Here is a 25,413-nt window from a genome sequence, read left to right on the forward strand (position 1 = left end):
GTCAGTTTATCAAACAAGATGGGTTAAGGGGGATGTCCTGGGAACACCCTGCCTGACTGTTGATAGCAGCGAATTAATCCCACCTTCATCTGTTTAAGTCCAGGTGGAGCCAATCATAGCATAGAGATTCCAACTCAACAGCACCTCATGCTACTATACTGCACTTGGTTAAAGTAATGGAATTAATCCACAGTCACACTGAAAGTGAAATTTTGGTTCCATAAAATCAAGTTGGCATTACTCTCCTGCAGCAGTCATTCCACTGGATTCAATGAATCTGTAAGCACAACCAAGGAGTCCACTGTATACAATTATGTAGCCACATGAGAAGGCAAGAGAAAAACCTGGTTTTTCCTGTAGTCCTGCTGGGAATGCCGAAGGATTCTGTAACAAAGCCTCAGCATGTATTTGTATGGGGCATATCTCTGGTCGCCCAGATCTTCAAGTCTCAGTATGGCTCCTTCTCCCGCTTTGTCTTTAAATGGAGCTTTCAAGATCCCAAATATCTGTTTGTATACACATAGAGACACATAAATACAAAAACAAAGTGATGACTAATGGTGGGGATAGAAAAACAGGGTATTTTGATGAATTCAGTGAACAATATATTATATAAGCATTTTGAGGCAAGGGGGAAATAAAATGTGCCCCACCACTGAGGTTGAATCAATTCAGCAATGAAAATTGCATGGCATTCTATATGTAATTTTCACTATGAGTTCACTTCATCCTCCAACAGGTCATCTCATGTTTAAATTATTTCAAATAATATTGTAGCTTAGCTCCCAGCAGTGCAGCAGCTACAAGAGCAAGACAGAAGGAAAGTGGTCACGATTTTCACCCTGTGCCCCAGCATGCTGCCTGATAAGCTTAACTATGGTTTAAAAGTAACAGTGGTTTGCAGTGAGCTGAGGAACCTGTGGCCCTGCAAATGTTGCTGGACTACAACTCCCATCATCCCTGATCCTTGGCAATGCTGGCTGGGACTGATGGAATATGGAGTCCTGAAATATCTAGAACACTGACTTCTCAACAAGGGGGGCATCTGAACATTTCAGGGTATGTGTGAGTGTTTCCATTAAAAAAAGTGTGATCTAACCAAAAGATTAACAACATGAAAGTATACAAGTCTGAAATGTTATGTTCAGAGGATGAGAAGATCACATGCAGCATGATCTGCATGTCATCATGAGTGCAAAGAAGTTCAACATTATCTCTTAAGTGGTGTGACATGCAATATACAGAGCGCAGCAGTTCGTCATGCACTGTGTGGTTAATCACTCACATGTTGATTATACTACTCATTTCCACTAATTTTTAGAACTTTGAACATACCATACACTACTGCTATTACATATCAGATTATCCTCGATTTAAGGCTGAGTTTTTTTTTTTTTAATTCTTTTTATTAAGTTTCATTTGCAATACACACAAAAAAGAACAGTTAAAGAAAAAATACAACTACTCATAAAACGAAAAAACAAAACAAAGAAGGAAAAAGTGCCTAAAACCAAAAAAGAAAAAAAAACTAATACATATAACAGTTAAAATACACCGATTGACTTCCTTCCCTGCTGATTTCGGGTTTCTAATTTTAAAAACTTCGTTTTTTACAGCTGGTATTGGTTATTAGTTTATACATCGAAAGTTTTATAACAGACCTGCTATAGTTGGTAGGTTTCTATAATTACCTTCAATATAGACCATGAATTTATTCCAATCATCATTTAACTTTGTATTTTTTTGATTTCTAATTCTTTGCGTCATTTTTGCCAATTCGACAAATTCAAATAATTTTGTTTGCCAATCCCTCACCGTTGGTATGTTTGTGCTTTTCCAGTTTTGTGCGATTAGCATTCTGGCCGCTGCTGTCGAATATTGAAATAAAGTTTTGTCTTCTTTCCTAATTTCTTCTCCAATAATACCTAGTAGGAAGGCCTCTGGTTTTTTTAGGGAATGTGTATCTAAATATTTTTTTTAACTCATTATATATCAAATTCCAGAATTTTTTCACTTCCTCACATGCCCACCACATATGTATAAAATTGCCTTCTTTTATTTTACATTTCCAGCAGGCCTTATTTCCAGTCTTATACATCCTACTTAGTTTTTCTGGTGTAATATACCACCTATATATCATCTTCTCTAGGTTTTCTCTAATTGCAACGCTTGCCGTGAATTTTATTCCCTCGTTCCATAATTTTGACCATTTTTCATATTCTATATTGTGCCCCAGATCTATCGCCCATTTAACCATAACCTCCTTGATTTCTTCGTCTTTTGTATCCCATTCCAGTAAAATATCATACATTTTAGATAGTAACTTAGTTTTGCTTTCAATTATTTCAATCTGGAATTTGGATTTCTTTTCATTCATTCCAATTTTTTTGTCTTCTGTCCATATTGCGTTTATTTGATGATATTGTAACCAGCCTGTTAATTTTCCTTTCAACTCTTCATACGGTCTTAATTTCCAGCTGTCTTCAGATCTTATCAATAAATCTTCATATGTCAATCTTTGCTCTTCCATATTTATTTTTTTGATTATTAGGATATCTGTTGGGGACAGCCACCAAGGTGTTCTCCATTCTAACAGTTTTTTGTTTTTTCCCCAAACTTCGTACAGTGGACCACTAATGATATGACTTGAGAACCCTTTGTGGACCTTCTCTTTGTTTGACCACAGGTAGGCGTGCCAGCCGAACCTGTTGTCGGCCCCTTCCAGATCTAGTAGGTCAGTATTCTCTAGGGTTATCCAATCTTTAACCCAACATAAGCAGGCGGCCTCGTAATATAGTTTTAAGTTTGGGACTGCAAAACCCCCTCTCTCCTTTCGGTCCGTAAGTAATTTAAATCTGATCCTCGGCCTTCTCCCCTGCCATATGAATCTTGAAAGGGTTTTCTGCCAATCTTTGAATATTTTAGGCCCTCTGATTACGGGGATGTTTGGGAACAGGAACAACATTTTTGGAAGTACATTCATTTTTATTGCCTCCATCCTACCCATCCACGAGAGTTTGACTCTATTCCAAACATCCAAGTCTTTTTTAATTTCTTTCCACGTTGTCGAATAGTTGTCTTGGATTAAATTTATATTTTTTGGTGTGAGCCATATTCCTAAATATTTTAATTTTTTAGCCACCTTGATTCCATATTGTCTCTCTAATTTTTCTCTTTCGTCATTTCCCAGGTTCTTTATCATCATTTTTGTCTTTGATTTATTCAATTTAAAGCCGGATAGCTTGCCGTATTCCTCTAGTGTCTCCAGCGCTTTGCTAATACTTTCTTGCGGCTCTTCCAGGGATAACATCAGGTCGTCTGCGTAGGCTTTTAGTTTGTATTCCTTTGTTCCTACTTTAATCCCTTGGATCTCTGGTATCAATCTTATTTTGTTCACTAACACTTCTAATACCATGATAAATAAAAGCGGGGAGAGAGGGCATCCCTGCCTTGTTCCTTTTTCGATTTTAAATGTATTTGTAAGATTGTTGTTTATTACCAATTTAGCAGATTGCGCTGAGTATATTGCCTCTATTCCTTTCATAAATTCGCCCTCTATCCCTGCCTTCTCCATGGATTTTAGTAGGAACAACCAAGAGACGTTATCGAACACCTTTTCCGCATCTATAAAAATCAATGCCGCAGGTACATCATTATTAAACTCCAAATATTCAATTATATTTATAATATGTCTCACATTGTCTTTCAAGAACCTGTTTGGGAGGAATCCCGCCTGGTCTTTGTGGATTAGATTTATTAAACACTTTTTCAATCTGTTCGCCATAATATCGGCATAGATTTTGTAATCGTTATTTAGTAAAGATATCGGCCTATAGTTCTTGATGTTCAGTTTATCCGTGTCTGGTTTAGGGATTAATATTATATATGCCTCCCTCCAGGACTCAGGTATTTTTCCTCCTCCTAAAATATTGTTCATAGTATCACAGAGCGTTGGTAACAATTGATTTCCCAAAACTTTATAGTATTTAGCCGATAAACCATCCGGTCCCGGTGCCTTTCCCAATTTCATTTTTTTTATCGCATTCTGGATTTCTTCTATTTTTATAGGTTTATTTAGTTGAAATCTTTCTTCTTCTGTTACGGTCTTCCCTTTACAATTCTCTAGATATTTTTCTATTTGGGTTGGATCTTCTTCTCCTTTCTTATATAACTCCTCATAAAATTTGAGAAAATTTTTTTGTATTCTTTTTGGGTCTTCTATCAATTCTTCCTCTACCTTTATTTTATTTATCACATTTTGTTTTTGTCTTCTTCTCAGTTGCCAAGCTAATAATTTTCCCGTTTTATTTGCCGATTCAAAATATTTTTGCTTCATTAGCTTAATTTTCCATTCGATTTCTTGGTTTGTTAATATCGAGTATTGTGTTTGTAATATTTTTATTGTTTGTATGCTTTGTTCATCTTTCGGGTTTTCTGTTAATTTTTTCTCAGACTCCCTTAGCTGTCTGAGAATTTCTTCCTTCTTTTGCTGTCTTATTTTCTTCTTGTAGTTATTTTGGTGGATAAAGAAACCTCTTAGAACCGCCTTGCTGGCATCCCATACTACTTCTATATTTCTTCCTGCGTTGAGGTTCAGATCAAAGTAATCTTTTAAGGTAGCTTTGGCTTTTTCAATAACCTCATCACTATCTAATAAATATTCGTTCAACCTCCATCTAAAACCCCCCTGCGATACGCCTTTTATTTCCAATGTTATTGAATTATGGTCAGAGAGGGTTCTCAGTTGGATTTCACATTTTATGGCTCTTAAGGTAAGTTCCCTCGAGGTCCAAATTTGGTCTATTCTGCCCCAACTTTTATGTACCTCTGAGAAGAAAGTAAACTGCTTTTCTGTTGGATGCTTGTGTCTCCACATATCTATTAAATCCATGTTTTCTTCCAGGTCCTGAAATGATTTTGGTAGCTTTCCTTGGTTTCGTTTTTTCTTTTCTGTTTGTCTATCAATTTCTGGTATCGGCACTGCATTGAAGTCTCCCAATAAAATCGTCCTATTACTTTCTAATTCTGATAAAACTTTTCTTTAAAAATTCTGGTTTATTTGAGTTTGGGGCATATATATTTACCACGTTTATCTTTTCCCCCTGGAAGCTGATTTGTACCCCCAGTATCCTTCCTTCTTCATCCTTGTAGATCAGTTCAGGTTCCCATTTTTCATTGACATATGTTACTACTCCTTTTTTTTTCTCTACCGTGGAGTTTATAAATTCTGTTCCTAAATTCTTATTTAACAAAACATGTTTATGCTTTTTGGCTACGTGAGTCTCTTGTATACAGATTACATCCAGTTTTTTCTTTTTCAAAACATTTACAATTTTATTCCTTTTAGTTTTTTCGTTCAAACCGTTTACATTCCATGTTAAAATTTTAAGATTCATTACTGCTTTTGTCTACTGATAAGCCAGTAATTTACCAATTTAGATTTTTACCAATTTAGATTCGGGTGGTTTTGCTTTCTGTTTCTTCTTCTTCCTCTCCCACTTCTTCCTCCCCTGCTTCTCCCCCTTCCTCCTCCTCCCCCTCTTCTCCCTCCGCTCCTCTCTCGCCCTCCCTCCTCCCCCTCAGTCCTGCACCACCCTTCCCTCCATATCTTTCCTCCATCCTCCTAAGGTCTTTCTCGTATCTACGCAGGAATTTACTGACTTCCTGGCTTTCAGTAATCTTAAATCTTTTTTCCTTGTAGAAAAAGGAAATCCCTTCTGGGAATTCCCATCTATGTTGTATGCCATTCTTTTTTAATGTATTTACTAACTGTTTGTATCCCTCTCTCTTGCGTAGAAGTCTGGTTGGTATTTCTTTAAAAATAATAATTGGTCTTCCATCAATTACAAGTTTCTTCTGGTAACTTTCTCTTAAAATTATGTTTCTCATCTCTATCGATTTGAAAATCACTAAACAATCTCCTGGGACCTTTTTCAGTTTATTTTGTTTGGGTCTTATTTTTATTCTAAAGGCATTTTCTATTGTTTGTGCAACTTCCTCTTCCTTCAAGACTAACCACCTCGCCAGTTCTTTAGTCATTTTTCCTTTGATATCCTCGTTGATTTCTTCCCCTACTCCTCTAAATTTTAAGTTTAACTGTTTTTGTTTCATTTCCATCAATGCTAAATTGTCCAAAACTTGGTCTTGACTCCTGCTCAGTTCTCCAAAATTCTCCTTTAATTTCTCTGCCTCCTTTCTCTGATCTTTCATCTCTCTTTGTATTTTTTTGTTTGAGTCTTCTAGGGACTTTGATCGAATCGTTAGTTCTTTTATCTTGTTTGACAGTTTCCCTACCACACCCTCTATCTTCTTATCAATGGATTCCTGCATCTCTCCTAGTTTTCTCCCCATATGGATTTCGTTCTGTTTAAATTCTTCCTTTATTTTCATCCATAATACATCTAAATCTCTGATTTCCTCTTGTCGCGAGGTTTTCCTCTCTGATGGTGTTCCTACTGGCTTTTTCCCGTCCTTTCCCGCCATCTCCCCGGTCTCCGCCCTCCCTCACCCCTTATCCTTAATTTTTAGACAAAATTTAATTTCTTATGTCTCTCCCCTAGAGGGCGCACAATCTTAAATAATTTTAATTATCTCAGAAGGAAATGCACTGATCTTCCCTTATTCAGGTTAGGACACTATTGTCAAATTCCACCGTCAGGTGTTCCCACCCTTCAGTTAGTATACCTAGTCTGTCCACCTAATTCAAAATGAAACCGCCCTATCCAAATCAACAATCAGATGTCTCCCACCTTACAAGTGTTATCTTAACCTGTCAAACTCTTTTGCACTCCCTTTTTATAGATTTTCTAGTCTGAAGTTTCACCTTCAGGTCTTCATTAAATACTTTCAATCTCATCTACCACCCATCTAAATTCCGATAATCAGGCAAGATCACAACTTGTTAACAATTTAGAGATATGGTGGTACAATACAGCCAACTTGGGGAGTTGTTACTCTTAGATATTGAGGAGACTGTAATAGAGAAAGAAAGGAAGAAAAAAGGAAGAGGAGAAAGAGAAAAGAGGAGAGAAAAAAGCAAGGGGAAAGGGGAAAAAGACGAAACAATAAAGGTGGGGATAGAAAATTGTAAATATACTCAATGTCCGAGTTTTGTTATGTTTGTTATGTTTGTTATGTTTTCCAGTTAAAGCAGTTTATTTCTCCTTCTTTTAATCAATTTTCAGCCACTTGTTTGGCTTAATCCATTTCCGCGGGGTATAGGCAGTATTTGGGAAACTATCTGGATAATGATCCTGTCAAAAATGTAAGGATTAAGAAAGGGGAGGGGGGAGCGGAAGAATGGGGGGAGGGGGAAGGGAAGAAGGAGCAGGAGGTTCAAAAGTTTTCAGGGTTTCTCTGTAGTAAGTTTACAGGATTCCTCTATAGTACAAAAATAGTCCGTGGAGGGGGAAAGGAATCCAGTTAAGTTCCAGCTTCTTAACTTTGCACCTCCCTACTGGAACCTTCCGATCGTAGAACTATGCAAGGAGGGGTGATTCAGGAGTTCGGGATTGTCTATTGTTCACCCAGCGAATGGGGGTGGGTGGGGCTTCTATTTCCCCCCCTTTTTTTTTAAACTCCGCTCAGAAATAGGTCAAGTCCAAGAGATGCTACAGCCTTCGTCACGCGGATTATTTCCAAAAATATAATTAAGTCCTTTATGAACCAGCAGGGTAGATAAGGTCCAGCTGGATTGCTACAAAGAGGAGGCAAGTACTGGCGGGCCGTATGGACACGGGTCTTGCGCGAAATTCCCCTCCCGCTATTTGTAAAGGGTAAGGGAGGGCAAAGTCCAGAAAATCAAAAGGAAGAGGTCGAAATTCCAAGATTTTTTTTAAGGTCCGCCGTCAGAGCTGGTGGGGGGGGGAGACATTTACTTATTCAGCACCATTACGGTCTGTGTACGTTCCTTCTGTTCTGCTCTCCCCTCTCCCTCTCTTGCTTTTCTGCTTCTAATTAAAGCCTCCGTTAAGTCCTTTCATCATGCCCTTTAAATCCTCCTCTTATTCTTTCGTGTTCACCCAGTGCGATACAAAGTCTCTAAAGTTTTCTTTCTATTTAGCTACTTTTTTCTTGATTTGTTTCCCTTGCCTCGCATAACTGCCAGCGAGGACTTTCGCTTCTCCGTTTCTACAGCGGGTGAGTAAGAGTTTCTTTGTCTCGCTCTTACGATTTTAGTTCCAGCGCCATCTTAGATCCGAAATACAGGTCGGGCTCCTTATCTTAATCTATTAACATCCAGCGCTCCTTAGTTTCTATCTTTCAATTTTCAGTTCCAAAATTGATCGCTCAGCACCAAGGGCGTCTGTTCTTAAAATTACGGAGATTTGTCGCCTTTTCAGTGAGAGCTAGAGACATTGCCACACGGGGCCCGCAGAGCTTACCAATTCGCGTTTCTCAGTCCCGTCGCTCCCGAGTCTTTCCAAAAAATGAAAAAACCCGAAGGAACTCTGGAACCATTCCAACGCTGCTGGTTGCGCTTCCCTCAAGGGGGGCCCCCTTGAGATTTTGGGGTCGCAGTGCCTTTGCGTTGCCCCACAAAACCCCCGTGCAGTTCGGAGAAGCCCTTCAGCGGCTTCACCGCGCTCCCTTGCTGCTTGCGATCCAAACCGGAAGTCCCCAAGGCTGAGGTTTTTTTCAGTGTGCTATGTGGGGATGGAACTGTGCAGCTGGAAAAATGGACAGAAAACTGGATGTGTTGGGTGCATGTGTTTATTAAGCACTTAAATGACAGATAATATCAGGGATGGTACGCATATAAATTAGATGAGCTCAGTGTCTGTATGTAAATTACCCAAACCATATTAAAACACCTTCTTTTGGGACAGATCCTCCTCTACTTCATCTTCACCTTTGGGCAGGTAACACTTGCATCCTTGTAAATACCCTTTAAGTACTCCTGTTTTTGTAGCTTAGGCCTATCTCACACCCTGTGTTCCTTCTGCGCAGCCAATACATAACAGCTGGTCATGGGTCCCAGTTAGTCAATGGTGGCATATTATACTGGATATAAAGACAGAAGGTTCTTGTTTCCACAGACAAGCAGGCCTGCATTTACTTTTGATCACAATGCTTGCCAAATATTTCACCAACGAAAACTATTTGTTTTTGCTTTCTTGAATGAGAACAACATTCACCATTTTCCCCACAAACACGAGAGCTGAAGAGAGAACTACAGCTGAGTATGAAAGGCATAAGTGATCTACTTAGTGAGCCAATCCAGAGAATTCTACCAATTTATTAATCCCTGCTGGCTTTGCTCACCAAACTCATCCACCTCTTAGTCAGGCTTTGCAGATTACAGACCAGGCCAATCTTATGCCTGCATTGAGTCTGAAACAGACCACCTAGAAACCCTCTGAAAAAGCTTCACTGCTTGGCAGCTTGATTCTGCAGACAATAAAAAATATTCAGGCAGTGGAAACTGAGCTGATTGCAGAACACACTGTGAAAACGATTTTATCACTTATGTTCAGTCCTTGTCAGAGCATCTCCAGAAGGACTTTTTGGAACGCAAGTGTGATTCAGCTGCCAAAGATGATTTCAAACAATTCCCTTCAGGAAAAAAATGGTTGAAATATTTCCCTGTATATCCCAAAACAGAAGAGCAGGCTCTGCACATCATTGTGACATTTTCATCCACATGCCTTTGTGAAGATGGTTTTTCTGTTCTTTTAGATATTGAAACAAAGCAGCGCAGCAGGCTGATGCTGAAAGTGAAACAACATGTACTCTGTCTTCCACGGTGCCCAGAATCCAAAAGCTTGTGACAAACATGCAGAATCAATGTTGATATTAATAATAATAAAAGCATTTTTTTGAAATTTATAATTTTGTGCAGCTTTTAGGAAATTTGAATAACTGTTTTTTAAAAAGTTATAAGTACTTTGATTGATTTTTATTATTAAGCCCCAAAATATTATTTATAATTAATATTCAATCATTTAATTTCAATCATTTTGAAAATGCAAATAAAATAATTAGGAGAGGCAGGTTTGAAGAGATTTTTATATTACCTAAAAGGGGACATTGGGTTTAAAAAGTCTGGGAAACACTGACTAAAGGGGTCAGTCCGCCCCCCCCCCCACCTTGAAGCGATATGCAAACAAGGCCACTGTATCTTTGAAGAATATGCTCCATATTAAATATTTCTATCAATTACATACCTGTGCCAATATATTTTGTTCCCTCATTAATTTTTGCCTCTCTCGGTTGGGCTTAATGACCATCACATCCAACACTTCCTGGCCATTATTGTGCACATCAGCAACAAAGAAAATGAGATCTTCCAACAGCTTGGTTACAAACCTATGTTGTTTGAAGAAGTACAATACAGTGAACAAGTGTAGCTCTGTAACAAAATGTTACAGTGTGGAGTGTTTCTGTTCAGGGTTTCAACCACTCTTTCCTTTCCCGCCACCCCAAACTCCCAGCAGTCAGTCATCATTCTGCACCCTTGCATCGTGTTCAGTCCACATTGGGCTGTTTTGATAAATATTTTATCTCCATTTTTCCCATTGGTTTCTGGATGCTGGGGGTGGGAGTGGGGCTCAGTAACATCAACTTATTTCATTTCTTCATTGGTATCTATGGGCAACTTTCTCTTAAGTCCCCAACGACAACAGCAAACAGCTTCTCTGTATAATGTAAGAAGTGACCTATCAAGACAATGAAATGGTTCTTTCTAATGGGTGTATGGGCGTTGTCCCAATCTCCTTGTTCTAGCCACACTATTCTATTCCTGACTCCCACCCATTTCAAATTTCCATGCCGTTCAATTATTATGGAACTGTTTTGAGGGTTACTCACACACAGTTCCAGTTTTTTGCCCCATGCAGTTTTTTTGTACTTGGGATTTGCTAATACTTTTCTCTTGTCCCGCAGTAGTGAGGTTTGGGCTACAGAAGCACAAGATAACTCAAATAGGTATAGATTGTTGGCATCCATCTGTCTCATAACACAATGGAGTGTGCCTCTGGGGATGAAGTCAAACCGTTGTGTTAGCAGTGACCTCCCTGGGGCACAAGCTTGGGCAGTGTGTCTAGAGGTCCTGGGCTGCCCAGATGACAAGACACCTGCCTTTTATATATAAAAGGATCATGATGTAGATAATATAAATAATAATGAATAATGATATTTTTCACATAACCACAACCCTCCACAAACATCCCCCTTGTGACAGGCAATTTCTTTGTTTGTTATAATTATTACTGACAAAAATATATGGGGTTGTCTCTAGCATGCTGGTTCACCAGCAGACTTTTTTTTTTGCACATAGCAGAATTACCTTTTCCTCTCCTGTCCCCTCAAACCCTACCCCACCAGCCACACACCCTCAAAATCAGCTCTAAGGTTTGAGAGGCTCTCTGGAGCAGATCTGGGGGACATGCAAGGGGAGGACAGGAAACCCATTGTTGCAGCATTACATACAATCCTCTGACTCCACAAATCTGCAGACCTTCACACCTAAGAAAAACACAATTTTCCACAATGCTTGCACTATCAGAAGCCAAGGGAATACAGAATTGACACATTGTATGCACATAAGGAAGTCAATGCACAGAAGTCTGTTGAGCCTGAAAGTGGGGCATGGGGTTGATACACTTTCCCTAATCCTCCTTGTGTTCAATATATACACATTTTTGAAAGCATAAATAGGCTCCAGGGCTGAAAGAGCACAGGGATGGGGAATCTGTGGCCCTCCATATATTGTTGGGTTGCAACTCTTCTCTTTCCTGCCCATTGGGCCTTGTGGTCTGGAGGTAATGGCATTCTCCTATGCTGCAATGGGTTAATGCATCAGACTGTTAACCAGAAGGTTGGTGGTCGGAGCCCACTCAGGGACAGCTGTAAGCAGGATTCCTGCAGTGCAGGGGTTAGACTAGATGACCCTTGGCGTCCCTTCCAACTCTATAATTCTGTGATCTTATGACTCCAGCAACACTTGGAGGGCCACAGATGCCTCATAGCTGCTGTAGCATAATAATGCTGAACTGATCAATTATTTCCAACATCTGGTTTAGTAGTCTCTTGTGAAAGCCTGTATTAGCTGTAAGCATTTGCTTGGTATCTTTAGGTCAGGGAGGGAGGCAAAAGGTAAGGAAGGATCACTGACCTCCTTTCATTTTGAGTTACAGAGCCATTTTCCAACTTTTTAACTGTGGATGCTAAAACCTTGTTGGCATCATTAGCAAAATCCAAATCTCTAACCTCAGACAGAGGAACAGACACAATAGCAAATGCTTCCTTGTCTTCTTTCGTTTGGCAGGTCCCAATCTGTAATATTGGCAGGGGAAGAACAACCAAAATTTAACGTGAGAAAGCAGCTTTCTTTGCTTAAGTTATGTTGACTGTTGGTATTTACCTTTAACATCACAGGCCTTTCTTCGTCTTTGTCTATTGGGATACTGGTACTGGTGACCCATGTGTTGGTGCACAGGTGTCTCAGTCGCACATAAGAATTTCTAAACAAAGTAAAACAACAGCTCTCAAGGAATAAATGTAAAATCATTGGAGCATCAAATGTTGTTTTCAAATCCACTGGGAAGGAATCAGCTGACAATGGGTCCAGCCCTGGTCTCCACCTGTGGTTGGAGGCTTTATGCTCAGATTAAAAGAGGAAGGAAGAAGGAAATGTGGAGCACTAGCCTACCCCTCTTCTTCCCCTGATTTCCTAGCCAGCACCAGCTACCTCCATCACAAAGAGGCAAGTAAAGGGAGGAGGTGGAGGAAGGCTAGCCTAGCATGCTCCCTTAGGAAGCACTATTGCTCTGCAGGGTCATACGGCTTTGCAGTCTTCACACACATAATCATTCACCCCCAGAGAGAGAGGGAGGCTGGAAACACCGGCTAAGCAGGTACATGGAATCCAACCTCTGCCTCTCTCCCAAGCACTACCTGACCTTTCTCCTGAAATTGGGTTGCTGCAATGCCCCCTTATTATAGACCGGCACAGGCTCTCTCCTCCTCCACACTTCATCATGAGTTCCGGAACCTCCCCCCCCCCCAAAAGCACTGGGTACACGTACACGTACACGTACATGTACACACACACACACACACACACATATGTAAAGCACCCCGGACGGTTAAGTCCAGTCAAAGACGACTATGGGGTTGCGGCACTCATCCCCCTTTTCAGGCCAAGGGAACCAATGTTTGTCCACAGATAGCTTTCCAGGTCATGTGGCCAGCAGGACTAAACCACTTCTGGCACAATGGGACATAGTAATGAGTGCCAAAGTGCGCAGAAACATGATTTATCTACTTGCACTGGTGTGCTTTTGAACTGCTAGGTTGGCAGAAGTTGGAAAGAGCAACAGAAGCTCACCCCACCACGCAGATTTGAACTGCTGACTTTTCAGCTGGCAAGCCCACAGATACACATGCAACACTACCTTGGAACCAGGCAGTCAGCTCGCTGAAGGGTAGTAGCATCCAGTTCAAAAAGAGAGGCAATATCATTTCCATGTGGCACAGACACCAGCGTATACATAATTTTTTCCCCAGCATGTCGTTTCTTCTTTGAAATGAGAAGTTCGCTGTCTCTCTGCTGATGAAGAACAAGGACACTTTGGTTTACACAGCATCCTATTGTTAGTTCTGTAAGAATAATATATTTTTTCTTTGCAAGGTGAAGCGGGTAGGGTTACTAGAGTGAAATTGTAGGGTTACTAGCTTCTTTTCTCATATTCAAAACAGAAGGACCAACCTGCCTCAAGGATGCTGGGATGCAAGCTGCCTTTTCACACAAATAGGTCAGAGGCCAACAAAAAGTCCCTATGACAGAACATGTTATTGCTCAATGTGAGTTCCGTCAGGGCTGCTGGGTGTTTGGCAGAGGAATACAGTGGTGCCCCGCAAGACGAATGCCTCGCAAGACGGAAAACTCGCTAGACGAAAGAGTTTTCCATTTTGGAGGTGCTTCGCAAAACGAATTTCCTATGGGCTTGCTTCGCAAGACGAAAATGTCTTGCGAGTTCCTGCGGGGGTTTTTTCCTCCCCCCCCCCTTTTTCTAAGCCGCTAAGCCGCTTATCCGCTTATCCGCTAAGCCGATAAGCTGCTAAAAGCCGCTAAAAGCCACTAAACCGCTAATAGCGCTAAGCCGCTAAGCCGTCAATGGGCTTGCTTTGCAAGCCGAAAAAACCGCTAGACGAAGAGACTCGCGGAACGGATTCTTTTTGTCTTGCGAGGCACCACTGTACAGCATCAAAGCGCTTGCTTTAAAGGAGTACAAAGATAAAAGACAAAGGACAGACAGGAGGCATCGAGCATCAGGAAAGGCTGTGTTTTTTTGTCCCCACCAACAAGGGCAGTCAACTTTGCAAAACAGCTTTGTCCATGATAGGTGCTCCATTTATATCAGTCCTTGAAATAGACTCAGTTGAGTAGTAATTTCATGTTCTTTATTTCAGCTCATAGGAACAGTGAGCAAATCCCCCCCCCCCCGAACCTCAGGCTTTACATACATTATTTACACAAGGAGTACCGTCTGATTGGTTGATTATGTTTCCCTCCTGGAGCCTGATTGGGCTGCTCCTGCAGGCCAATCAGGTTGTTGCATTCTAGGACACTACCTGCCTCTTATTCTAGTACATAACAGTCCTACACTCATTTAGCTGTTGAGATGTGGCATAAGCTCAACCAGGAAGCTACTACTGTGAATACAGGTCCTAGCTAGGTGTTGTGACTATGAATATCATGTGGTGTGGTATAGCCTTTCTTGGGACTGTATATATGCCCTGGAGGAGGATTCTAAACTCAAATTCTCTCCCAAGTTTTTTTTAAATAAACTCAAAGCTACCTGCATACAGAAAAACAGCGTGTCTGGATGAAGAATTTTAACCGAGTATTTTTCCTTACTTAGAATGACAGAATCGTAGGGTTAGAAGAGTCCCCAAGGCTCATCTTACTACTTTTCTACATGCATTGCTCTTTTGTTTTAAACTTAGAGAGACATTCAAGATTATTCTGCTCCACCAGAAATCTGCAACACTACATTCCTGCACTGTTTCTCTGCATAAGCACGAGTGCCCCAGACTTTATAGGCTCATTCTTTGGAAAAGCTGCCTCTGAAAGCATAGTTACAGTCCTAATGTTATTTCCCTCCATGAAGACCATTAAGCTGCAGTACTAACTGAACTTAAAATTAAATTTAACAACCACCAGAGTTCTAGAAACATCTGCTAAATCAAGCATAATCTGGTGTCTCTGTGTTAAAACAATTTTAGCAGCGGCTTACAAAACCAGCAATCCCATACAGCATTAACAGAGCTTTAGGGGCCAACCCCCCCCCCTCTCTCTAGCTCTCTCTCTCTCTCCTCTCTCTCTCTCTCTCTCTCTCTCTCTCGTTCCTCTTTTGAAGTCTGCACAAACAGTGGACTCACCCCACTAACTGCCCCCAATTAAATATAGCACACACCTCTCTCTGTATGCTAATTACACCAGGTTTTACAATTTACCACAGGCTATCATGTGGGTGTCTTGTGTGAGGGAAAGCTTTGTGATTACAGTCTCAGGCAGAAAATGCTCAAACAGACAAGAAAAGTTTTATTAAACAAAATGAAATTTTTGAAACAAAGTGGGTCAGGAAATGCATTCTTTCAGGTTAACTTATTTACTTTAATTAACTATAATATGTATCCAGCTTAAACACAGTGTTTTTATTTAAACACAGTGTGTGCTTTTATTTTAAATGCATCTCTGGGTTATTTGTGGGGCATAGGAATTCATTCATTATTTTTTCTTCAAAATATAGTCTGGCCCCCCACAAGGTCTGAGGGACAGTGGACTGGCCCCCTTCTGAAAAAGGTTGCTGACCCCTGCTATAGGGTAATGAAAATAATTCATAGCCTTAAAAGGTAAAAAAAAAAAAGTCTCAGACTTTCTTGATTCTCTTTTGTGCCAGGTCTATACTGAGATCAGAAGTAGGGCCCTCTCTATAATGCAATGATGATAACCTGTGGCTTATTGTGGAAATGGTGCATCCCAAAAACTATGCAAAGGGTTAACGCTGTAGTATATAATCTTGTGGTGTCATATATACTGTATACTGTATAGTTCAGTTATCAACTTAGAGTTTTAACTGTGAGAGCAGAAAGTGTGTTGTGTTATGAGGCTGCCTCCTAAAAGCCAGTCTGTAAATACTAGTCACTCCGATACAAAGTCATGTAAATATATTTTAGTAACGTATTACATGCCTCTCTTGTATATTCAATCTGACAAGAGCAAGCACAGCAAGTAAAGTGATATGTTATTTTTAAACTATGTGTGGTTTTTCTATGGGAAAAAGAGAACTGGAAAAACAACTTCTGCACAACTGTGTAAAGTATAATTACCACACTTATTTGGGGGTCTCTCACATCAACAGCACCAGCCAGCATGGCCAATGGTCAAAGGTGATGGAACGATGCCCAGCAACATCCAGATTAGCACCTCTGCTATCATGGCTTCCCAAGTCCATAATTCCCTCTTGAACTGTACCAGCCTAGAATCATAGAATCATAGAATCATAGAGTTGGAAGAGACCACAAGGGCCATCGAGTCCAACCCCCTGCCAAGCAGGAAACACCATCAGAGTACTCCTGACATATGGTCGTCAAGCCTCTGCTTAAAGACCTCCAAAGAAGGAGACCCCACCCCACTCCTAACACCCTCTATATATTTTTGGAGTCATGTTGTTGTTATATATTTATTTATATCCCACCTTTTTCCCTGACAGGGTCTAAAGACAGCTTACTGATAAAATATGAGCAGCTAAAAACATGGGGGAACAATAACTAAAAAACAAACATTAATAGAATTAAAGCATATTGTGGCATTTGTTTTTAAGCCAACTCATGACACATTGTAAAATTTGTTTGGTCTGTTTATTTTGGAAAGCCATAATTATTGCCAGTTGCTTGGAGAACTTTTTGTCAGGAAAAGTTGTTGCCAGGTTTTAAAATAAATGAATAAATAGAAAGCAAAAGTCACATCAACATATATTTTTTGTCGATATTGTACACAGTTTGTTTCTACAACCCAAATGTCACAGGCACTTTCTTTCTAATTAGATCAGATTATGTAAGGGAGCATTTCACCACATTTTATTTAAAGAAGCAGTTGCACTTACCAAAGCCTTTTCCCCATTACTACCATCTGGATAGTGTGGATTAAGCTGTAAAAAGAAAGCACTTTTAATAAAATTTTGAAAAATTTTAATAAAATTTTGAAAAAAGGGAGGTTGATCTTAAACTGCATATGTTATGTATGTTCAAAAGGCCATGCATATTGTTCCACATGCACTTAAGGCTTTTCAACTTTCCTTTCCCACCACAAACCCACCTCCTGACCAACAGCATGACTGTCTTGCCTGAATTAACTCCCAGTTTCTTAGTCTACATCTAGACTATTGCAGCATTTCTGGAACCTGTTCACCAGGTAGGACCAAAACCAGCACAGAACTGTGCCATCCAGGGATCCAATCCAGCAGGTGTATACCATAGTCAATGGTATAAAAAGCCACCAAGAGATCTGACAGAAGAGGGATGCAGTTCTCCTGTCCAGTTCCAACCATAGTTCTACCAAAGCAATTTCAGTCCTAAAGTCTGACTGAAATGCATCTAGATAATCTGTATAATCCAAACCACCTAGAGGTGGGTCACCACCCACTCAAGCGCCTTGCCCCCCCAAAAGAGGATGGAAACTGGTCCAGGTGGTAGAGGGATCTTAGGAGGGTTCTTTTTAGCAGTGGTTTCAAATTTGTCACCCCCTCTACACATTTACTCAATTCCTTCCTGAAAGTTTTAGTGAGCAAGAGTAGGAAAGGTCAAGTTTACATGTGGCTGGCCTCAAAGTTCCTGCCCATATTCTCAGGCTAAACAAACTGAAAGATATGCATCACAACAAGACAAGCAGATATTTTAGGCACATCCACAGACACAACAATTTATCTGTAGTTCAATCTGCAAAGTGTGGCGCAAATTGGCCACAGTGAGCCACTGAGACTTTTTCTAAACCTCATGTCCTGACAGGTCTAGTATTAACTGAGTCAGGGCCATGGTTGTCATGACAACCACAAACTGCTGAAATGTTCCCTTAGGAACCTCAGCATTAATGTTGAAATTTTAAAGAACAGTAAGGAGGGAGAAGCCCAACATCACCTCAGAGAGGAAGAATATTGAGCAGTGGGCTATATGTACATCAAGAGGACCCCAAGGCTGACTGGTAGACAGAACACCTAGAGAGAAGAATGGCTTTATTATACCTCCCCAACTTGCAGGATGCAACACTCAGAAATTGGGGGTGGCGTTGGGAGAGGTTAACACTTTCTAACTTGTCCGTCCATATTTCTGTCACACACAAGTTAGGTTAGCATGCTTATCCAGAATCAAATGAATCCAAACCTAAAGTCTCCAGAATAGTCAAGGATGAGAAAAATAACTGGGAGGAGAGAAATAACATCCTTTTAGCCCATCTTCCACACAGCTCCTGTCCTTTTCTGACCACCACATTCATACCTGTGGTCTGAGAAGTGGAATGCAGAAGACATAGTTCAGAGACCCAGCACTTTTCTGAAACCTCTGAAGCTTCAAAGTGTCTATTAACTAATAGTTAGCATGCTATATTATTATATGAGGAATGTGCTGTTTCCCCCTCCACACACACTCACACACCACAGAAACACACACTCTCACACATACACACATGCAGGAGAGAAACCAAGAAATAAAGTCATATTTTGCTCAGCAATGCACTGCACACACACATTTCTATGTAGAGCTGAAATGAATGTCTCTTGCTACTTCTTGAGATGCTCACTGCACACAGTTACAGATAGGTAGCCGTGTTGGTCTAGTGTATCTGAAGAAGTGTGCATGCACACGAAAGCTCATACCTAGAACTAACTCAGTTGGTCTTTAAGGTGCTACTGGAAGGAATTTTTTTATTTTGTTTTCACTGCACACATTCAGCACTTGTCTCGGCTTTTCACTGGTTCCTGTATACTTTGGGCCACAAATCCACTGATTTGCTTAATCAGTTGCTTAAAGTTCTAGAGGGAGTGATAAACACGGTTTCTTTTTTTATAGCAAACATTTAAAGATCTTTTACAAGTATTTCCGCCTTCAGTTATACAGCTTATCATAATGAAGGCAAGTATCTAACTAAAGAGCGGGGTCTTTTTAAAAAAATAAATAAATTCCAGGCCATCTAGAACAGCTGGTTCTAATTTGTAAACATAACTAGTTCATAAGGTTAATTCAATAGTTTTGGACCCAAGCAATATAATAATAATAATACATTTTTATTTATATCCCGCCCTCCCCAGCCGAAGCCGGGCTCAGAGCAGCTAACAACAATAAAAGTAACACAGCATTCTAAAATCAATTCATTCTGAAATCAATTCAAAATCAAATTAATAGCAACCATTGGGCTAGAGTTCTGTGAGGATTACCAAAGGTGGGGGTCAGGCTGTGCCCTGGCCAAAGGCCTGGTGGAACAGCTCTGTCTTGCAGGCCCTGCGGAAAGATTTCAAGTCCTGCAGGGCCCTAGTCTCTTGTGAAAGAGCGTTACACCAGATCGGGGCCACAGCCAGAAAAGCCCTGACTCTGGTTGAGGCCAGCCTAACCTCCCTGTGGCCCGGGACCTCCAAGATGTTTTTGTTTGAAGACCGTAAGGTCGTTCGTGGAACATACCAGGAGAGGCGGTCCCATAGGTACGAGGGTCCTAGGCCATATAGGGCTTTAAAGGTTAAAACCAGCACCTTAAACCTGATCCTGTACTCCACCGGGCGCCAGTGAATGTGATCCAATGGCAAGTAAGGAGTCTCACCGCAGCATTCTGCACCCGCTGGAGTTTCTGGGTCAGTCTCAAGGGCAGCCCCACATAGAATAGTACTGAATAGTAACAAGCAGTATTACAAAGTGATGAATAGCCACACTGAGTCAATGGATTCAGAAGTGTACCTTAATATTCAACTCAAGGAAAGCAAAATGTACAAAAAATTGCTTTAAGTTTTACCCTCATACTACCATACTACCCCCTCACAACTGCTTTACCTTCATTTTAGTATCCAACAACGAAGGAATACAGTGAATAGAATCCAATCAAACACAACTCTGTAAGCATGCAATAAAAGTATTACAAATTGTATTGAGCTTTCAGTGTATTTTATAAGACTCAAAATAATACCAGCACAAAGCATATAAGTACAGTCACGAGGAACTTGAAAAAATATATACAGTCTTGTGAATAGATTCAATATAACTGAGATCAAGAGTTCAACTATGTAGTACATTTTGTAGATAAAACTGTACACAGAGGATTCCAGCCAACGAGACACCTAGGTAAGGTCTTTGTTTCATCTGCCTTGTTCAGGTCGGTCCAGATATATTTAATGCATTATACTAGGATCTGAGTGCCCATGCAAGTCAGGAGCTGAACCAATTATGAACACGAACTTCACAGTTTAACTATATCTGAGGATGCCCTTCCTGAATCCCAAAATGGTTTTCGATCTTCTAGGGGGACAGTGGGTATGATTTTCACAGCTCAACAGCCTCAAGAAAAGTGCAGAGAGCAAAATCAACCCCTGTATATGGCATTTATTGACCTAAGACCTTCGATACTGTAAATTATACTGCCTTCTGGACTGTCCTGCTGAAAATCGGCTGCCCAGATAAATTTGTGAACATTCTTCGGCTCCGCCATGATAACAATGACTCGCAAAATGAACCATTAACAGTAGGATCAGGCATTAAACAAGGATGTATTATCACCTCAATTCTCTCCCTCACATAGAGGAGGGAGAAAGGTTGTTTTCTGCTGCTCCAGAGAAGCGGACACGGAGCAATGGTTCCAAACTACAAGAAAGAAGATTCCACCTAAACATTAGGAAGAACTTCCTGACAGTAAGAGCTGTTCGACAGTGGAATTTGCTGCCAAGGAGTGTGGTGGAGTCTCCTTCTTTGGAGGTCTTTAAGCAGAGGCTTGACAACCATATGTCAGGAGTGCTCTGATGGTGTTTCCTGCTTGGCAGGGGGTTGGACTCGATGGCCCTTGTGGTCTCTTCCAACTCTATGATTCTATGATTCTATTATCTTCATCATCATGATCCTACACATTGTCGAAGGGAAACTCCCCTCCAGAGTGGAAATAATATATTGAACAGATGGAAAGCTCTTTAATCTGAGCAGGCTGAAAGCAAACAGTAGGGTTACCGTAACTTCCGTCATAGAACTTCAGTATGCTGATGACAATCTAGTGTGTGCACACTCAGAGGATGACCTCCCAACCACCTTAAATATCTTCACAGAAGCTTACAGAAAGCTTAGCCTATCGCTCAATATTCAAAAAACCAAAGTGCTGCACATTTAATGGTGTACCACAACTTAATGGTGCACCATTGGAAAGTGTCAATCACTTTTCCTACCTGGGCAGTTGTCTTTCCACAAGGGCCAACACTGATGTCATAATCCAGAATCACCTGAGCTCTGTGAGTGCAACTTTCTCCCAACTGAAGCGCAGAGTTTTTGAGGACCGGGACATTTGCAGGGAAACAAAAATCCTTGTTTACAGGACTTCCGGGTTGGCGCCCCCGGCAATGGCGGAGCTCCTCCGATCGGGAGGAACTTGCTCCGTGGAAAGTTGGGTCTGAACCGCCACGGCGAAGGCAGAGACCCATTGAAATCACAGGCGGAAGAAGCTTGTGAACCTGGGATTCGGCTGGCACCTTTTGCGCCTCCCCTACTCGCGGGGAAATCCTGTTTTGGGGATCCGGAGCGACGTGGGGTGAGCGGCGCGGTGCTTTGAATTGACCGCTTCTTTCACGGAGTGAAGCCGCATTGCTGTTGCCGGAGAGCGCTGACTTTTTCTTGTGGACAATTGGATTTTAAACAACAACCCGTGAGTAAAACGGAAAATTGGATCTTTAAATATCTTAATTTGGCATCAAACGGGGAAGGTTCAAAACAGGAAGTCCGCCTTCCCCTTTTGTAAATAGACTGAAGCAAAGAGCTTACAAGTTAAGGTCTCAGAAAGCCTTATGTAAAGGATTAAACTTCCATTGATTGAAATTATTAGACCCCCCTTGGAAGCAGGAGAAGAGGTGGGAAATTTTGGACTGTGTATCCTGCAGGAGAGAGTGATTAAAATTAAATTACCACTGCTCTGAACCTGGGAACGGGCTCCCAGTGATTGACGTTTCGCGAGAGTTCATTGACAGCGAAGAGAACGGATGTTGACAGTCAGTTAAATAAGAGAAATATATTGTTTCCATTGTCCGCTTCTGCGTTTAAAAGGGAGGGGAAGTATCTGAAAACTGAAACTATCTTTACTTTTTGATCTGTGTTGGAAAAGATTGATACAAGTGGAGACTGTTCCCCTCTAGAGGGAGCTTTTGAAATTGTTACAAGAGTGGAGCTGGGAAATCTCCAGCTGCTTGATAAGAACTGTGAGAACTAGAGATTGACCTTGGATATTCAAGAATGTCGACAGGAGAAGCCTTATGGACTGCATTTTTTGGAACAGCTTCATAAAAAGATGGATGCTATGACTACTAAAATTGACATTTTGGAACCAAAAGTGAACACCAATACAAACATTATTCAGGATTTGGCACAGGAATCTATTTCAACAGGACAAATTGCTGAAAAGGAGGAGAAAGTTGCTGTTGTCGAACCTAAAGTAACACAAGGGGGAGCCTTAGCCTTACAGAGGCAAATTGAGGACTACAAGTTGAGGCCCTTTATGATTGAGACTAGAAAAAGTCAGATTTTGAAGGTTGGAGCCTGGACTGGACTAGAAAAGGAAAGTTGGAAAGATCCCTCTATGCAGGGATTAACTGACTTTTGGAATATGGACTTGGGTCAGGAGGAGATTGGAGTTCTGGGGGCCTTTGGATTTGGAGGAATTTTGAAACATGCCCGGAAATACTTTATGGATCCTAGCTTTAATTATGGAAATCTGGCTAACCTGTCGAGAAGGAATAAAAGTATCGTTGGATTGGAGTTTCCCCGAGATCTGCTCTTTAACATCAAAGAATATGAAGAAGACTGGTAGAAGGGATGTGGAAAAGAGTTAAGAGCCTCGGACATAAGATCTCCAGGTTGATGGACTGTATGGAGTTGACGGAAGTGGCTGGTAGAGTCCGAGACTGGGGAGAGGAGATGGTGGAAGAAGATTGGAAATTTAAAGTCTATATATAGAAATATTGTAAAATTAATGAGTGATAGAAAAATGTTGGAAGGAAATTTTATGGCTTTAGCTGAAATGCTATAAGGAGTTAAGCTTAAATAAGTATACTAATTTTAATGGAAATAAGATTAAAAATATGTTAAGACATTTATATGATAGAAAATAGAGAAAGATGGAAAGGAATTGCTGAAACAATTAATGGAAGTGGAATACAAAGAGGGAGGTGAGAGGAGGTCAATGATACAAGGGAATGAAAGATAGAATATGGAAAAGGTATGATGTATGTTTTTAAATTGTTTTTGTTTGGTTTGGTTTAGTTTATTGTGTTAGTTTAATGTGTTAAGGTTGTGTTTTGTATTGTTTATGTATTATATTGTTTTTTCTCTTTTTTGTTCTTTTTTTTTCCTTTTGTCTTCTTTCTTCCTTTTCTTTTTTGTAAGCTTTAAAAGTAATAAATATTATTTTAAAAAAACACAAAATCCTTGTTTACAAACTATTGTACTACGAACTTTACTGTATGCTTGTGGAGCATGGACCACTTATAAATGCCATCTCCAATTCCTCAAAAGATTCCATCAATGGTGTATCCAAAAAATTTTACACATCACTCGGGAAGACAGGCGAACTAATGCCAGTACTGGAAGAAGCAAAGATCACCAATGTTGAAGCAATAATTATTCAACATCAACTTTGTTGGGCTGGTCATTTAGTTCGGATGCCTATCGTCTGCCAAAGCAACTACTCTATTCTCAACTCAAGAATGGAAATTGAAATACCAGTGGACAACAAAAGAGGTTTAAAGATGCTCTCAAGGCAAATCTTTAAAATTTTAGTATAAGCACTGATAACTAGGGAACACTGGCCTGCAAACGCTCCAACTGGGGAATAGCCTTTACCAAAGGTGTCTTGGACTTTGAAGAAGCACAAACTCAGGGCAAAAAGGAGAAACATACTAAGTGGAAGGCACGTTTGGCAAACTGTCACTGTGAACAACTCCCACTCCCACTCCCACATCTATGTCCCCAATGGGACATAGGTGTGGGAGTGGGAGCAACTCCCACTCCCACTCCCACACCTATGTCCCCAATGTGGAAGAATGTGTGGATCCAGAATTGGCCTCCACAGTCACTTACAGACACACTGTTAAGATTGTATTCATGGAAGACAATCTTACTCGGCTGCAAGTTTTCTGTGAACCGCCCAGAGACCTCCGGGTATAGGGCGGTATATAAACTCAATAAACAACAACAACAACAGCACGTGTGATCGCCAAAGAATAAGATTTTCAGTCATAATATTAATTGTATTGTATTCCACGCATATTATACTTTCATTGCATACAGAGTTGTGTTTGATTACCTTCATCTTACACATAAGGGTTAATAAGGTTTAAGAACAGTTACTTAACATGCCAGCCTGAAAATACCAGCTTCTAGTTCTGATAAACAGCAAACGTGGTAGCAACCCTGGTTCTGGGCTGTACCACTTCAGACTGCAGACAATTGCTGGCATGAATATGGACTTTAATTTTTGTACCTTGAATGGAGAAGATTTCAGTCACATAAGTTCCTCTCCACCTCCCCCAGCAGAGTTTAATGGTAGAAGCCAAAAATGAATTTATCCACTTTGTGAAAAATGAATTTATCCAGAAGGCCTTAAGAGAGCAAACATCTACCTAACTTAAAAGGGAGAAAGAGACTCTGGCAATGTTCTCTCTCTTTATCATGGTTAAGACATGGGGAGTTGGGTCTGGGATTATGGGCTGACTCCTGCAGCCCCTCTCCCTCTATCACCCAGCAACTTCCTCTCAGCTCACTTTGTTGCCTTTCAAAGGACTTGTAAAGAAAAAACACACATTTCAAAAATAATACTATTCCTACTATTACTATTTTGGGAAACAGTATATAACGAAATGAAAAAAATGTTCAGATATTCATTTAGGAAAACACCAGAAGGTTTTTTATTGGGAATAGTACCAGGAAGCCTAAAGGAAGAAGACAAGACCTTATATTTATACGCAACAGTAGCCGCAAGGCTATTGATTGCGAAAAATTGGAAAAGTGGTACTGTACTAACAAAGATAGAGTGGCTTGCCAAATTTTTGGAGTTCTACAATATATCCAAAACAATGGGAGAAATTGGAAGGATCTCAAAAGAGAAGGCAGACAGGGACTGGAAGGTGTTTAAAAGATACTTGCAAAACTATATCGAAAAATCAGAACTCCTATTGGAATAAA

The 25,413-nt window shown here is 40.5% G+C and overlaps 1 protein-coding gene across 7 annotated transcripts in view; it reads right to left on the reverse strand.

Annotated features, from left to right (window-relative positions):
- The window catches only part of ITPR2 (inositol 1,4,5-trisphosphate receptor type 2), a 355,772-nt gene that overhangs the window by 265,954 nt on the left and 64,405 nt on the right, over positions 1–25,413 (reverse strand). For 4 of the 7 annotated variants that reach the window (XM_081879044.1, XM_081879045.1, XM_081879041.1 and 1 more), the window contains 6 exons: positions 17,115–17,159; positions 13,398–13,552; positions 12,365–12,464; positions 12,116–12,276; positions 10,167–10,308; positions 345–506 (listed from right to left, as the gene is read on the reverse strand). In XM_081879044.1, coding sequence (XP_081735170.1) covers positions 345–506; positions 10,167–10,308; positions 12,116–12,276; positions 12,365–12,464; positions 13,398–13,552; positions 17,115–17,159 — 765 coding nt within the window. The remainder of the gene's footprint in view (positions 1–344; positions 507–10,166; positions 10,309–12,115; positions 12,277–12,364; positions 12,465–13,397; positions 13,553–17,114; positions 17,160–25,413) is intronic. The other 3 variants (XM_081879042.1, XM_081879043.1, XM_081879047.1) reach the window with 3 other exon arrangements.

Source organism: Podarcis erhardii (genome assembly GCF_964252035.2).
Source record: "Podarcis erhardii genome assembly, chromosome: 10".
In the NCBI taxonomy this organism is placed as follows: Eukaryota; Metazoa; Chordata; class Lepidosauria; order Squamata; family Lacertidae; genus Podarcis; species Podarcis erhardii.